General features: G+C 40.0%; 3 protein-coding genes and 2 pseudogenes across 4 annotated transcripts; 3 read left to right on the plus strand and 2 right to left on the minus strand.

Moving 5' to 3' along the window:
* Positions 287 to 2,056, plus strand: LOC104734473 (annotated as a pseudogene).
* LOC104737835 lies at positions 1,995 to 3,054 on the plus strand (annotated as a pseudogene).
* Positions 4,682 to 6,441, plus strand: LOC104734474 (cytochrome P450 77A4-like). Its single transcript, XM_010454062.2, has one exon. The coding sequence runs from the start codon at positions 4,809 to 4,811 to the stop codon at positions 6,348 to 6,350; it is 1,542 nt and encodes a 513-aa protein (XP_010452364.1). The 5' UTR covers positions 4,682 to 4,808; the 3' UTR covers positions 6,351 to 6,441.
* Positions 7,446 to 11,966, minus strand: LOC104734475. 2 transcript variants are annotated; one of them, XM_010454066.2, is made up of 5 exons: positions 10,660 to 11,958; positions 10,216 to 10,540; positions 8,560 to 9,542; positions 8,352 to 8,469; positions 7,446 to 7,913 (listed from the first exon to the last, which is right to left on the minus strand). In XM_010454066.2, exons 1-5 carry the CDS (start codon positions 11,308 to 11,310, stop codon positions 7,681 to 7,683), a joined length of 2,310 nt encoding a protein of 769 aa, XP_010452368.1. In that variant the 5' UTR covers positions 11,311 to 11,958; the 3' UTR covers positions 7,446 to 7,680. The 2 variants fall into 2 exon arrangements, with proteins under 2 accessions (XP_010452368.1, XP_010452367.1); XM_010454065.2 differs by having other exon boundaries at positions 7,866 to 7,913; positions 8,368 to 8,469; positions 8,560 to 9,156; positions 9,830 to 10,540; positions 10,660 to 11,966.
* LOC104737836 lies at positions 13,135 to 15,946 on the minus strand. The gene is made up of 7 exons (XM_010458094.2): positions 15,825 to 15,946; positions 15,141 to 15,632; positions 14,893 to 15,045; positions 14,739 to 14,798; positions 14,609 to 14,653; positions 14,080 to 14,510; positions 13,135 to 13,986 (listed from the first exon to the last, which is right to left on the minus strand). The coding sequence occupies exons 2-7, from the start codon at positions 15,436 to 15,438 to the stop codon at positions 13,348 to 13,350; spliced, it is 1,626 nt and encodes a 541-aa protein (XP_010456396.2). The 5' UTR covers positions 15,439 to 15,632; positions 15,825 to 15,946; the 3' UTR covers positions 13,135 to 13,347.

A 15,952-nucleotide genomic window follows, 5' to 3' on the forward strand; every position in this document is an offset into this window, starting at 1 on the left:
ACTCTCCGTATTTATTTTAAACGGTAACCAATCCCAACTAAAAAGAAAATTCAACTTAATACCAAATGAGTGGAGAATGTATTTTTTTCCAAGCAAAACCATATATATTTAGAAATTTCGCCATACGTTACACTATGTTTTGCTAATAACACAAACCCAAAGATTTTATAAGCAAGAACATGTTTATAGAAGTCAAAGATACACATATTCTCATACGTTACACCAAAAGCTTTCTAATCAATACATATATATATACATGTGTTGATCCAAATAGTATCATCAAAACAGTTGCAAAATTGCTTCTAGTTCTTGTTCATCATTGATTGAAAATCTATAGCTTAAAAACCTCAGTACTCAAAACACCGAAAATGTTAGAAATATCCGATAGTGTCTTCTTAGTCACACTTGTCGCAATCCTCGTAACAAGTTTGGTTTACACACTCACTCGCCTCAGTCACAAATCGAAGCCCGTGAACCTCCCACCGGGTCCACCGGGTTGGCCCGTGGTTGGTAATCTGTTACAGTTCGCGCGCTCCGGTAAACAGTTTTTCGAATACGTAGACGAGATGAGAAACATCTACGGCCCAATCTTCACACTAAAGATGGGAATCCGAACAATGATCATCATCTCCGACACCAAGCCTTGATCGAGCGCGGGGCACAATTCGCAACCCGACCCGTCGAAACTCCGACCCGTAAAATCTTCAGCTCCAGCGATATCACAGTCCATTCAGCTATGTACGGTCCCGTGTGGCGATCACTGAGACGCAACATGGTTCAAAACATGCTCAGCTCGAACCGGTTAAAAGAATTTGCTCCGATTAGAAAATCCGGAATCGACAAGCTCGTTGAGAAGATCAAATCGGAGGCTAAGAACAACGACGGGATCGTATATGTTCTGAGAAACGCTAGATTCGCTGCGTTTTGTATCCTCTTAGATATGTGTTTCGGAATCGAGATGGAAGAAGCATTGATTGAGAAGATGGATCAGATGATGACTGAGATTTTAATCGCCGTCGATCCACGAATCCACGATTACCTTCCGATTCTAACTCCGTTTTACTTCAAGGAGAGACGACGCGCTCTCGAACTTCGCCGGAAATTGGTTGAATTCGTAGTCGGATTCATCGAGAAGCGGCGATCGGCGATTTTAAATCCCGGCTCCGATGAAACGGCGTCGCCTTTTGCGTATCTTGATACTTTATTCGATCTTAAAGTCCACGGACGTGAAACGGCGCCGTCTGATGAAGATCTCGTGACGCTCTGTTCCGAGTTTCTTAACGCTGGTACGGATACGACGGGGACGGCGATTGAGTGGGGAGTCGCGGAGCTGATTTCGTATCCTGAGATTCAATCTCGTCTGTACGATGAGATTAAATCAACGGTGGGAGATGATCGTAGCGTCGAGGAGAAAGATTTGGAGAAAATGGTCTATTTACGAGCTTTTGTTAAGGAGCTTCTCCGGAGACATCCTCCGACGTATTTCACGTTAACTCACGGCGTCACGGAGCCGACGAAGCTCTCCGGTTATGATATTCCCGTAGGAGCTAACGTTGAGTTTTATCTTCCGGGTATAAGTGAGGACCCGAAGATCTGGTTTAAACCGGATAAATTCGACCCGGACCGGTTTATTACAGGTGGAGAAGAGGCTGATTTAACCGGAGTCGCCGGAGTTAAGATGATGCCGTTCGGAATTGGCCGTCGGATTTGCCCTGGGCTTGGTATGGCGGTAGTACACGTGGAGCTAATGCTGGCGAGGATTGTTCAAGAGTTCGAGTGGAGCACGTACCCGCCGGAGAGCCAAGTGGATTTCACCGGGAAATTGGTGTTCGCGGTGGTGATGAAGAATCCGTTGAGAGCGAGGGTTAAAGCTAGGGTTTAAGTTTCGTGGAATTCACGTCTTTAACTCTTTTTAACTTGACCAAATCCGGTTCAAATGAAAAGAAAATTCACATACAATTGTCTGATTTGATGTGGTTTAATTAAAATGTTCAATGTTGTTTTGCTACTCTCCAATTATACTGAGTAAAGCCTTTCAACTTCGCTTTACTATTTCGATAGAGATGATAGGGAACAAAGATTCAAGAGCAGTTGCATTCTCAAAACGCACAAGGGGACTTTATAGCAAAGCGTCTGAGATTTGCCTGCTTTCCAATGCACAAATTGCGATCTTGGCAACTCCCGTTTCTTCCAATTCCAACGTTTCTTTCTACACCTTTGGTCATTCATCTGTCGATAACGTTGTTGCCGCTTTCCTCGCTAATCAGCGTCCTCGGGAGGATGATCTAGGGTTAGGGTTCTGGTGGGAAGATGAGAGGCTTGCAAAATTAGAGGATCCGGAGGAACTGAGAGACGCGATGAACTCAATGTCCAAGATGTTGCAAGATCTGAAAGAGTTGCCTTTCAATGCCTTGGAAAATCGACGAGATTGTGAGGACGTGGAGAAGAAGGGTTTATTACACGGAACTCATCAAAACCATACTCTTAATCCTCATTCGTGTTGCGACAACAAGAACAACTATGCTTTACTCGAAAACGTGGATGGGTGCAATCAAGAGCTGGACATTGATCAAATCACTGACTTTGAGGCTGAGTCGACGAAATCTAAAAGTTCATCAATGAATTCAGAGTTGGAAAACATCTCGATGGTGACACCAAATCAAAACTCATTCTCCGACTCTAAAGCTGTTGTAGATAAAGAATTGGTGGTTCACACTGATTTGTATGATAATTATTATCCACTTGTCTAATTTAGATGAAGATGTGATGCTACAGATTTCTGACAACAACAACATAAACAACAATCTTGTATCTGAAAACTGGGATGAATTCATTCAAGAGCTGGATCTTGATCAGATCATTGATTTTGAGACGAATTATATGAAGAGCTTGGAGATGGATGATGTCTCAATGGTGACTACGAAGAACCAAGATTTGGGTTCAAATTCTGAAACACTTGAAGATGGAGGATTAGTGACTCACATAGATTTGGATGAGGATAATCTATGCTTTTCTGATTATTTCAATGAATTAACCTCCTCTGCTCCAATCTGAAAACTCCCTCCAAGATATATATACATACAACAAGTTAAATTGATTTTTGGATTGCTTCGGTTTACTTTGGTTAGAGATCTAGTCCAACTCTCAAGGAAGAAGGGTCCGCTTTGACTTTATTAATTCATGATTAAACCATCTTCTTTTTTTGTATATTTGAAGTACGTTTTATCAACTTTCTTAAAAAACAGATAAGCTTTTTACTACTATGTAGAATTCCTTATTTACTTAATTGAATACCAAACAAGTTAATTGAATACCAAACAAGTCAAACACATTTTTTTTGAGATTTTATTTATTTTGAAAGCATGATATATAATATGATGTTGAATTCTGATTAGCTAACAATACAACACCATTTGTATTCATTGTTTTCGGGTCTACCAAAATTGGAAAGTGAGTGAGTTAATGGCTTTCTGAAGACATTTAGATTTCCCATGTTACTAAAATTTATTCAAAATGAGCAGTTGAAAAGCAATAAATAAATTAAAAAGACATGCACTGATGCAGAAAACTCCTAAAGTCCCAAATTGTATTTATTAGTAGGAAGAAGGTAGCTAGTGACTGAGCTTATTGAACTGATACGAATTTGGAGACTCCATGGAAGAAGTCGGGAGAAGTAAAAGCAGAGAGCAATGTGTGTGGTTCATCAGCAATGGCCACTACTTGGGATTTTAATTTTGAGGCTAAGGAACTGCCCTCGCATCACTCTCTCTCTCTCTCGCTCTCCGTCTGTCCAAAACTCTTAAATTTCACCGAGATATGTTTCATCTGTAGGTCCAAGTCCAATACTACCAAAAATAAGTTTTTGTATCTGCTTTCATTATAATCTATTTAATAACCAGCATTATATATTTTGGGACATACAGTATCCTGTTTAAGCTTTTGTTTCATTACTCTTACCTGACATAGATCTCATCTTTACTATTTTGACTATTTGTTGTAACAATCAGTCCATGGTTGTAGGTTTCTCATAATTAATTATGAATTAAACGTTGTTTGTTTCAATAAAGGAGTGTTCTATTGTAGTAACAATCAGTCCATGGTTGTAGGTTTCTCATAATTAATTATGAATTAAACGTTGTTTGTTTCAATAAAGGAGGAGTGTTCTAAACGGATCACCTAAAGTTGTAAAACATTCATGTCATTTTAATTAAAAAAAAACACACCCTGCAGATAGTCTCAACATATTAAAATGTAAACACAATTACAATCACAATTATGAATTAAATGTAAACACAATTCAAGTATTCCTTATATAATTACAGAGCCAAATAATAGTCTCAACATATTAAAATGTAAACACAATTATTTGAAAAAGAAATTGGTGAACACAGTTTCTTTTAAAAATATTTAGATTTATAGGGTTATTGTCAAACTATTTGAGCGCTCTTTTATGATTAGTTAGAGTTCCTATTTTGAGAAAAAAAAAAAAAAAAAACATGTATTAATCCTTGTGATTATATTCCCTTAGTCATACATGCAAAATTAGAATCAATTAGTAGAACTTTTTTAAGCACAATTAATTATGCCTCTGTTTCAGGTAGCAGCTACCGTCCACAGTATACAATTTGACTATTTTTGAGTAATGATTTTTACCAAATTCCAACCCAAAAAGTTTTTAACATTTAATTTCAAAATATTTACTTCAAATCTTTTTGCATGCTTTCACCCTCTTCTTATATATAATCTTCATCTTCATCGTCTCTACTGCTAGATTCAAGAAAACAAAAAAAACAGAGCTAACAAAAGAAATGTCTCTCATCATCTCCTTCGTTCCAACTTCCCTTGGTTATACTTTGTTTGCAATTATCGTTTCAGGTTTCGTTTTCATCCTAACTCGATGGAGTTCTTCCAAGCCAAAGGGAGGTTTAAACCTTCCTCCAGGTCCACCAGGTTGGCCGGTGGTCGGAAACTTATTCCAGTTCGCTCGCTCCGGTAAGTCGTTCTTCGAATACGCGGAGGAGCTTAAGCAAAAGTACGGAGGAATTCTCACAGTGAGAATGGGTACTCGTACAATGATCATCCTCTCGGACGCGAATCTAGTCCACGAAGCTCTGATCAAACGCGGAGCTCTTTTCGCAACCCGACCCGCCGAGAGTCCGACCCGAACAATCTTCAGCTGCGACAAATTCACCGTCAACGCCGCCAAATATGGTCCCGTGTGGCGGTCTCTGAGAAGAAACATGGTTCAGAACATGCTTAGCTCAACACGCCTCAAGGAGTTCGGATCGCTGAGACAATCCTCTATGGATAAGCTCATCGAGAGGATCAAATCTGAAGCTAGAGAACACAAGGGACTCATCTGGGTGCTTCGAAACGCAAGATTCGCTGCGTTTTGTATCCTCTTAGAGATGTGTTTCGGAATCGTCATGGACGAAGCATCGATCGATAAGATGGATGAGATTATGAAAACTGTGCTGATGACCGTTGATCCACGAATCGACGATTACCTTCCGATCCTCGCTCCCTTCTTCTCCAAGGAGAGGAAACGAGCTCTCGAAGTCCGCCGTGAACAGGTCGATTACGTCGTCGGGGTTATCGAGAGACGGCGGAGAGCGATTCAGAACCCAGGATCCGACAAAACGGCGTCGTCTTTCTCGTACTTGGACACGCTCTTTGATTTAACAATCGAAGGCCGTGAAACGACGCCGTCTAACGAAGAGCTCGTGACGCTCTGCTCCGAGTTTCTCAACGGTGGTACCGATACGACGGGGACAGCGATCGAGTGGGGGATAGCGCAGCTGATTGCCAACCCTGAGATTCAATCTCGGCTGTACGATGAGATTAAATCAACGGTGGGAGATGATCGTAGCGTTGAGGAGAAAGACGTGGATAAAATGGTCTATTTACAAGCTTTTGTTAAGGAGCTTCTCCGGAAACATCCTCCGACTTATTTTTCTCTGACGCACGCCGTTACGGAGACGACGACGCTCGGCGGTTACGATATTCCAGCCGGCGTTAACGTCGAGGTTTATCTTCCGGGTATGAGTGAGGATCCGAGAATTTGGAGTAACCCGAAAAAGTTTGACCCAGACCGGTTTATGTTGGGTAAGGAGAATGCTGACATAACCGGGATTACTGGAGTGAAGATGATTCCTTTTGGTGTAGGCCGTAGGATTTGTCCAGGGCTTGCAATGGCAACCGTACACGTGCATCTGATGCTTGCGAGGATGGTTCAGGAGTTCGAGTGGAGTGCGTATCCGTCAGGAAGTGAGATTGATTTCGCCGGGAAAACTGAGTTTACGGTGGTGATGAAGAATCCGTTGAGAGCTAAGGTCAAACCAAGGATTTAAAATATTTTAGATTTACGCCGCCTTTTATTTTTGTTTTCATTATAAGAATATTATTAACCATTATTGAAAGGAGTTATTTGCTTATTAACTTTTTAAGTATCCAAATCTACACAATACGTATATGACCAAAACTACAATAGAACATTGCAATATACCTCCCGTAACTTTTTTTTTTTTTTACTTTTCACATTTCTTCAAATTATATTGGTCCGAAGAAAAACGAAAAAAAAAAAAGGTAAGGATGGAGCATCATCATCTTACGGTAGTAGTATGAACAAAAAACCCTAACAAAAGAAAGTTCTAAATCATTTACAATATCAGCGTAGGAACTATACATATAAAACCCAAACCTACAGAGACTATACCTCTTTTCAAATCCTCTTTTGAAAAATGCCAAAAAAAACCCCCAACTTTCCGCGATTCAATCAAGTAACGTTTTCTATCTTTACCATTTCAGTTCAAGAAAACGGTCGTGTCGACCTCGCTCTCTTCGGCTACTTCAATGACTTCTGCATTCCTGAGAGCCATCATCGCTTTGTAAACAGCCAAATCTGCGTTTTCTGCCAGAATTTGTGCTCGTCTTCTTTTGGCTATTGCAGCTTTCATGGCTGTATCAGCCAATGTTTTGGCTTCTTCCATTCTGAGAAAATCGTTTTCTTCCTCTGGTTCAGCCGCCTTTACAGCCACTGTTCAATCAAATTAACACAACAACAACCGAATCAGATTATTTTCACTCCCATTGTGTTTGAAATACTGAACTTGTCAAGCAAAACCAAAATTTAACGACTATTGCAGTTTTCCTGGCTGTATCAGCCAATGTTTTGGCTTCTTCCATTCTGAGAAAATCGTTTTAGAANAGGTCAAACCAAGGATTTAAAATATTTTAGATTTACGCCGCCTTTTATTTTTGTTTTCATTATAAGAATATTATTAACCATTATTGAAAGGAGTTATTTGCTTATTAACTTTTTAAGTATCCAAATCTACACAATACGTATATGACCAAAACTACAATAGAACATTGCAATATACCTCCCGTAACTTTTTTTTTTTTTTACTTTTCACATTTCTTCAAATTATATTGGTCCGAAGAAAAACGAAAAAAAAAAAAGGTAAGGATGGAGCATCATCATCTTACGGTAGTAGTATGAACAAAAAACCCTAACAAAAGAAAGTTCTAAATCATTTACAATATCAGCGTAGGAACTATACATATAAAACCCAAACCTACAGAGACTATACCTCTTTTCAAATCCTCTTTTGAAAAATGCCAAAAAAAACCCCCAACTTTCCGCGATTCAATCAAGTAACGTTTTCTATCTTTACCATTTCAGTTCAAGAAAACGGTCGTGTCGACCTCGCTCTCTTCGGCTACTTCAATGACTTCTGCATTCCTGAGAGCCATCATCGCTTTGTAAACAGCCAAATCTGCGTTTTCTGCCAGAATTTGTGCTCGTCTTCTTTTGGCTATTGCAGCTTTCATGGCTGTATCAGCCAATGTTTTGGCTTCTTCCATTCTGAGAAAATCGTTTTCTTCCTCTGGTTCAGCCGCCTTTACAGCCACTGTTCAATCAAATTAACACAACAACAACCGAATCAGATTATTTTCACTCCCATTGTGTTTGAAATACTGAACTTGTCAAGCAAAACCAAAATTTAACGACTATTGCAGTTTTCCTGGCTGTATCAGCCAATGTTTTGGCTTCTTCCATTCTGAGAAAATCGTTTTAGAAGTGTACAAAATTTACCCTTCATTATAGAATTTAGCTATCCTCAAATCAAATACAGCAACATGACTAAGGAGAACATTATCAGTCTAATTCTATGGTAAACCCTTTCTACTTAATTTTACTTCTGCAAGACTGTTCCATGATACTCTAACTCTCAAGTCTATATATATAAGTACTACGCTTTCGGTACTTCCAAACAACTGTAACACAAGGCTAAACATTTCATCACAGTAACTACGTATCCCTGAGTCATTATGTTGAGGGAACTAACCGAGCCAAGGGCTTGCCTGTTTGGCTTTTCCATGGAGTTGACTCCCCTGTCTTTTGAAGGATCTTCTCTTCCGAAACACAGGTTTGGAAAGTAGCGGCGTTTTCTTCACTTGATGACCCTGTGTATATACATGCATACATCAAAATCATTAGTACAAATACAACTGGAATAAAACAAATATGACTTGTACACCATAATATGACATTACCTGGAAAATTCTGAGGAGTGGTGCTTTTCGCTGCTTCCTTTTCTTCAACCAGTAATCATGTACTGCTTCAACCATCTCGTGCCTACCCAGGTATGAAAGACTAGCTATAGTGGTTGCTTTCTCATCCAAGAGATCATCGGCAGGGTTATGGAAATGAAACTTTTCAAACCCATCAATCATCAACTCAAAGGTTTCCCGCTGAAGTTGTAGAAATTGGTCATCTTCTTCACTAAGCAGTTCCCAGTTTTGCCTTTCGAGCCACTCTTCGTCTTCAGAATCCATGTCATAAAGAGCAATACTTCGAGCCATTGCCCTTGAAACCTCATCTTCGTTCACAGATATATATGGAACCGGCCTAGAAAAGGAAGGGAAGTCATATATATCCTCTGCATAGCCACACACTTCTCTTACCCCAGGAATAGGAATAACTTTCACACTCTGTTCCGATACATTCCGTTCATAGCATTCTTTATATATATCTTTAAAACCAAGCCAATCTTTTCTGTCGCAAAACTCAAGCTTCCAATTATCACCTCCCATCCATACTGTTGCATGTGTAACCCGGTTGCTATAACATGGTCTCATAGCCCTTTGTGCCTTGTGGCTGTATCTGATTGCCCCATCTTTCTTAATTGCAAGAAACCACTCATTTGAAGAAGAAAATCCCAACATGACACTAAACCCTTCTTCTCCCGAGCATCTGTCTGAATATATCATTAATATATTCGCAGAACAACATAAAGAATCAAGCTCCTCTTTTGTCTTCGCCAACGGAATGATACTAAGCACATTTGAAGCCGGAGATGAGCTACTTCGAACTGAGCTTCTGAGCTTTCTCGGCGATACTGCTACTGTCCTGTTTTTCCTACTTCCTGATATATCAAAAACCGGTGTTCCATTATACGACTTGTGTGCATTATGTGAAATATTTCTTGCTCTTCTCCTTCTCAAAGAGCTTCTCCTCTTCTGGAAACTGTGAGAACCTAAATTGCCTCTATATTGAGCATTTCCTCCAGTTAACTTCGAGGCTCTCACTGATGGATGTAACCCAACTACAGCATCATTCCTCAGATTACAAGGTTCAGGTAAAGCTAATTCAGACTCCAAATCAGATTCTTCAACTGGATTGTCTAGCAAATACAGAGATTTCTCTACGAAAAAGAAGGAGCGTGGTGCCACTCTTAGGAACAAAGTAAAATGCATATCCATGAACCATCGAGGAATGACAGCAAAATCTGCTGAAAAGAGAGGTAGACAATNCCCTTTGTGCCTTGTGGCTGTATCTGATTGCCCCATCTTTCTTAATTGCAAGAAACCACTCATTTGAAGAAGAAAATCCCAACATGACACTAAACCCTTCTTCTCCCGAGCATCTGTCTGAATATATCATTAATATATTCGCAGAACAACATAAAGAATCAAGCTCCTCTTTTGTCTTCGCCAACGGAATGATACTAAGCACATTTGAAGCCGGGGATGAGCTACTTCGAACTGAGCTTCTGAGCTTTCTCGGCGATACTGCTACTGTCCTGTTTTTCCTACTTCCTGATATATCAAAAACCGGTGTTCCATTATACGACTTGTGTGCATTATGTGAAATATTTCTTGCTCTTCTCCTTCTCAAAGAGCTTCTCCTCTTCTGGAAACTGTGAGAACCTAAATTGCCTCTATATTGAGCATTTCCTCCAGTTAACTTCGAGGCTCTCACTGATGGATGTAACCCAACTACAGCATCATTCCTCAGATTACAAGGTTCAGGTAAAGCTAATTCAGACTCCAAATCAGATTCTTCAACTGGATTGTCTAGCAAATACAGAGATTTCTCTACGAAAAAGAAGGAGCGTGGTGCCACTCTTAGGAACAAAGTAAAATGCATATCCATGAACCATCGAGGAATGACAGCAAAATCTGCTGAAAAGAGAGGTAGACAATTCATGTCCCCAAAAAACTTGCAGACACCCTTTGAGCTAAGGGGAGGCTCCTAGAAAACAGAAACCAACAGATCACCTCAGCAACATTAAAGATCCAAAACTTAATATCACTACATACACAAACAAAATCTAGTCCAGACCTAACGTTAGTAAGTGCAGAGGTAATTACCACAGGGAATAGCACGCCATGGTCAGCAAACACTTGGTTGATAGGTTGAGACAAGAAGAAAGAAGTAAGCGAAGACAGGCTCAGTTGTTCCCTCCTCGTGTATCTCATTGCCAAACCGAAAACAGTTAGAAACCAGCAATCCTCACATGACCAATCTACTGTAAGAGTAAGCACAGGACGAACTGAAGAAACCCGACTGGGGAATCTCCTTCGCCTGCAATAAAACTGCAGGCTTCGTAGTGGCTCTTCTGATCTATCACTCGATGGTTCAGAAAGTCTCTTCCTTTTCCTACTATATACAATCCCAAACATCTTATCCACAGTCTTTACATCTCCGACACACTCATTTCTCACTTTCCTCCGTTTCCTGACCGGAAAGTCATCTACTTTGTCGTCTTTCTCACTAGAAACATCTCTCGGGCTACAAGGCTGGCTGTTATTTTTACCGGAGACTTTGCTGTTCCCTTTGGTTTTGTTCTGAGTCTTCAAAACGCTGTTCCAATCCCGATCCACCACATCGTGAGCTCTCCGTACCTTGGGTTCGCCGACGTTAGGCCAGATCCGACGACCGGAACGGAGGACCCGGGCTCCGTCTGGGGCTTTAACCACCCCGAAAACCCTAGTGGTTCGTCTCATTCCCACCGACGGCATCTATGCCTTGCTCATACGATTCCCTTTCTTACTCAAAGACTGAAGACGACGCCACAAACTGGCTTGACTTTACTTAAGAATTTGGCTTGATTCAAACCCCTCCTTCGATCTATACTCGCTAATATTCTAACAAAACACGGATCTTTCAGATAAACCAATCCGATTCTAATAATATTTTGTTTTAAAAAACCTCTTTTTAAAAAAAAAAAAAAAAAAAGGGAAATCGAAACGGGAATCTAAAGGGAAAAGAGTCGTCAGATTTTAACAGATTCGATCAAAATTAGTGAAACCTAGAAAAGGAGAAAAAGAAGAAAGAAAATCGCAGAGATCTCTCTGGAGATGGAAGAAGAAAAAGTAAGAAAAATCGATTGAGAGGATCGAGATCTGTTCATGGGTTTTTGTTTTTTCTTTTTAGAGAAGAGTAGACATGGTGAAGAAGATGAAGGATCGGCGGTGAAGATGGTTTCACGAACTTTTCGTTTTGGAAAGAAGAAGAGAGGGAACCGAGGTGGCTAGGGTTTATGATCCGAAAACAACATCCAAAAAAAAAAAAAAGATCTTTCTTTAGAGGAGATTGATCGTGACCGTTGGATGGTATTCTCGACGCTTCAGATTGATTCTGGTTCGATGGGTCCAATGCTATCTTTTTTTTTTCCTTTTTTTCTTTTCTTTTTTGCAAACGTAGTAGACTGCGAATTTTTTGGGTTACACGAATTTTTTTTTTTTATTTAAACGAATTTAAAACGGAATGGCCCGAAAATTTCAAAAGGTGACAAGAGGAAATGACAAGGGTGCCCTCGGATTTTAAGCGAGTGAGGTGTCTGAACCTGAAGTGTTTTTAATTACAGTTGTTGAATGAATCTTGTAGTTTGCTTAACTAGTAGTAGTAATCCATACGTATTACATACATTACAACGAGTGTTTAACACATGCATAGTTAAGAAAAACAAGAAGATGCAAAATTTGTGTTATGTTAATACTTAATACCCCTATTTTAAAAAACAAATCATTTTTCTTAGACAAACATAATAAGAAGAAACAGCTAAGTTTTTGAGAATGGTAAAAGTGTGGAATTATATATTACTATGACAAGTGAAGGATCTAGCTTTGAGACAACTATATGAGGAAATTAGAACCACACCAAGAGATAATGATAAGATTACAAGACCAAACAACGTTCATTGACTTTTTAGTTTACGTATGACTTTGTTTTGTAGGAATCTATCTATCTGCTTAAAATAATAAGATGATGAGATTGCTTCTTGCTTCTTTCCTTTTAGGCCTTGGCCGTTTCTGCGGGTTCAGAAGTTTGTTAGAAGTACAAGAGAAACAGACTCATCTAAACAAAAACAGAACAAACTCTTTTCAACGTTGAACTAAATGAACATGAGTACATGACACGAAAAATAGAACTACACAATGTATAACACTGCTCAAATTTCCTTAGCTTGGCCTAGTCAAATTACCCAAAAAAAAAAAAACATGTCAGATTTAGATTTGATCCAAACAAAACATAACCTATTTTACATGATTCACTATCTGCCAAGGTACAGGGAAGAACTGTAAAAGAAGGAGATACAGTTGGAATTTTGAAAGTTCCCAGCTTTGACCAAGTCAATGGAAATATTTCTTAGCTAGTTAATCATATGAGATCAATTCTAATAACGCATGCATAATCTTGTAAATTAAAAGTACAAACTGTTGCAAGAAAAATCAATCGTAAACTAAAAGTACAAATTGATGCGTCATCGAAGTGAATTTTGATGTAGACCAATGGACAAAGCGAGACGCTATGTTTTACAGTCTTTTGGTTTTCTTAATTTCTTCAACTGTAACCTACAAATACTTAATTACAACTATAATATAATACTTCATTACAACTATTATTGGAAGTCTAATCGTAATATCGAAATCTCTATATTTGCTATACACATTAAAATGTTTCATATATATGTATATATATGCCATAATCTATGGTGGACCGGTTAAAGAGTTTTTTATTTTAGGGTATTCGATCAGGCCCATTAGTGTCTTAATTTAGGCCCAATAATTCATGTTTCTGTCGAAGATTCCTTTGCCGTAGGTTGAGAGGATCATTTCCTTGAGGAGAGGATACTGAAGCAGAACAAACAGCAGCGCCGGTAAACAAGCGAAAAGGATCTTCGGAGCAACGATCCATTTCTCTTTATCCATCATCGTGAACAGAACCAACGAGAATGCAATAAGCATCGCCGCGATCGAAACGAACAGTATCGAAAGTCCCGCGATCATCTTTGTCGGCAGCGAGACCAAGAAATCGTCGAAGGAGTATCTCGCGGTGAGTATCCCGAGGAATACGGGTACGGAGGTGCAAGCGGCGAAGCAAGAGATAAAATCTGAGACGATGAATATGATGAACTGCTGTTTATGTAGGTGAAAAGGGTTACCTACTGAATTGTCGTCGTTGCCACCAGAGACGGTGAAGACCGCTGCGAAAATGACCGTGACGATAAGAGCCGCCAAAGTGACCGTGACGATGAAAGCCGCGACTACGTTGCATGACATCGCTGTGTCTTTCATCCATTTCTCGGCTTCTTGTCGCAATCCTTGGTGTTCCTTTGTGAATATCTCGATCGGTGTTTGCTCTTCTTCGTTTACTCTCTCCTTCTCAATCGCCGGTGCGATTCTCTCCACTTCCTGCATCATCGGGGAAAATAAATCGCCGGTCCAGATTTATTTTAAAACCTCGTTTCCTCTGTTTTGGCAATGCATGAGAGAAACAGAGCAAACCTTGAACCATTGTAACTCGCGTTGCATCTGCAAAGGTGGGCAAACGACACTAGAGAGCTTGGAAGGAGGAGAAGGAAAGCCGGCGAGATGAAGGATACCATTGCCGTCACAGTCCTTGTCGGCGAGCAGCAAGTACTTCCTGTCGTCCAGACCGTAGAGGAGACTAAACACCTTCTCTTGTCTGAACTCGACGGCCAAGAGAAACAGAGTACTGCTCGAGCTTGTTCTCGTGGACCATAGAAGCTCGGAGTTGTTCTTGATCATCTCCACCAAGAAATCCACATTCCCATACCTTACTGCAAATAGTAAAGCGTCATCCACGGTCTCAGAACGTTCCTTCAAGCCCAAGGCCAATGATTCTTCTGACATTCCTTGTAGAAGCTTCGTGGCTTGTAGATGCATGACCTTAAGTTGGTACACTTCATCTATTCCTGAAAACATCACTCGACTCAAATTAAAATTTCATGTGAATCCTATCGAATTACCTCATGCTTATCGGTCCATTTGCTGACGAAAACCTAATACGTACCGGTCCATTTGGAAAGACATTTGAGCAGTTTCCCCATCAGAGTATCTGGAATAAAAATCGAAACTTTTCTCACTTTCTTTAAAAGAATATAGAGACTTTTTATGAAGCTTATGTAGACGGAAGAACTTACTCTGATGATCTTTGTTCGGACTAGAAGGAAATGGAAGAGTTGGCAGCTTTACTTGTATCCCTAGCAAGTGAGAGAAAGGAAAGATGAGTTGAATCAAAGGAGAATAACAAAATGATTGATCTTTGTAATGAAGAGGTCTTAGATTAGTACAGACAAGAGTAGATGAAACGTGTCAGTGGTCCGAGATAGCAGCCACCAGGAAATAAATCTGGCTTTGAAGCCAAGACAATGATGGGAATCGACTCGATTTGCGAGTGTTTTGTGACGGCTAAGCGTCTGCTCATGTTGAACAGATCCAACGCGATGTCTAATTAATTGTATGAAGAAAAAAAAAACATATCAAGAAATCATCATCAAAGCAGCCTAAAACATGGGTTGTTTGAAGTCCACGAAACCGCTTACCGAGCATTTTATAGAAGATGGCATTAAGAAAGAGCAAGGAACCGTGATATCCATCATCGCCAAGTAACACCTGAACCGGAGTTCTGGTGTAAAGATAGCGAGCCATCTCCATCTGCCTGTTCTCGACCGCAACCACAACTGGAATCTGCCCATTGATTCCAGGAATCTCTAGAAGCTTAGGGTTCTTAGCGACTAAGGCTTCAGCAATCTCCATGTTTCCAGTAACCGCAACGACAGTGAGAGGCGTGTGGTACGAAGCGTTTTGGCTCATCTTGGGAAGCATCTGTTCAGGTCTCATACGACGCAAAAGCTCTTTAACAATCTCGGGTTTCCCACACGCGCAAGCCTTTAGCAATGGTGTCTCGTAAAGGTTTATCCATGCGTCCACTGCGTCCGGATGACCGTTCAAGAAGTCCCTCACCACTTCTACACGACCTTGGCTTATTCCTTGACTTAATTGTATATACTCATAATATATGTTCGTATTCTTTCCTACATCAACAACAAGATCACGCTATGCGAATGATTCAGTATCCGGTGCTTTATTCACCTAATGATTATCTTAAGATACAATGTATATACCCTATAGTAGCCTGACCTTCGAAATTTAGACTTTGATCTCTTTGTAACTTGCTTATAGGCAAATTGATTATTTGAGATGGTGTAAGAATAAAGAATTCATACCGAGAAGCCGAGATGCGGAAAGAGCTGATTCGATTAACGGAGTCTGGGTATTGACGGGATCACTTGGAACTTCTTGTTTAGGAACTTTTTTTGTAGAAGAGATACTGTCGCCTAGGTCAGCATGAGGA

The sequence above is a fragment of the Camelina sativa genome, chromosome 13 (assembly GCF_000633955.1).
Source record: "Camelina sativa cultivar DH55 chromosome 13, Cs, whole genome shotgun sequence".
NCBI classification, from domain to species: domain Eukaryota; kingdom Viridiplantae; phylum Streptophyta; class Magnoliopsida; order Brassicales; family Brassicaceae; genus Camelina; species Camelina sativa.

What these genes read in the sequence shown, in the direction of transcription:
- LOC104734474 (XM_010454062.2), top strand. Translation starts at nt 4,809, where the DNA reads ATGTCTCTCATCATCTCCTTCGTTCCAACTTCCCTTGGTTATACTTTG.
- LOC104734475 (XM_010454066.2), bottom strand. Translation starts at nt 11,310, where the DNA reads ATGCCGTCGGTGGGAATGAGACGAACCACTAGGGTTTTCGGGGTGGTT. An exon ending in ATGGCGTGCTATTCCCTGTG is followed by an intron (nt 10,541 to 10,659) that starts GTAATTACCTCT and finishes TCTGTTTTCTAG; the next exon opens with GAGCCTCCCCTTAGCTCAAA. An exon ending in TCAATATAGAGGCAATTTAG is followed by an intron (nt 9,543 to 10,215) that starts GTTCTCACAGTT and finishes GAGGCAATTTAG; the next exon opens with GTTCTCACAGTTTCCAGAAG.
- LOC104737836 (XM_010458094.2), bottom strand. Translation starts at nt 15,438, where the DNA reads ATGAGACCTGAACAGATGCTTCCCAAGATGAGCCAAAACGCTTCGTAC. An exon ending in CATCTTCTATAAAATGCTCG is followed by an intron (nt 15,046 to 15,140) that starts GTAAGCGGTTTC and finishes ACAATTAATTAG; the next exon opens with ACATCGCGTTGGATCTGTTC. An exon ending in TCCGAACAAAGATCATCAGA is followed by an intron (nt 14,654 to 14,738) that starts GTAAGTTCTTCC and finishes TTTTTATTCCAG; the next exon opens with ATACTCTGATGGGGAAACTG.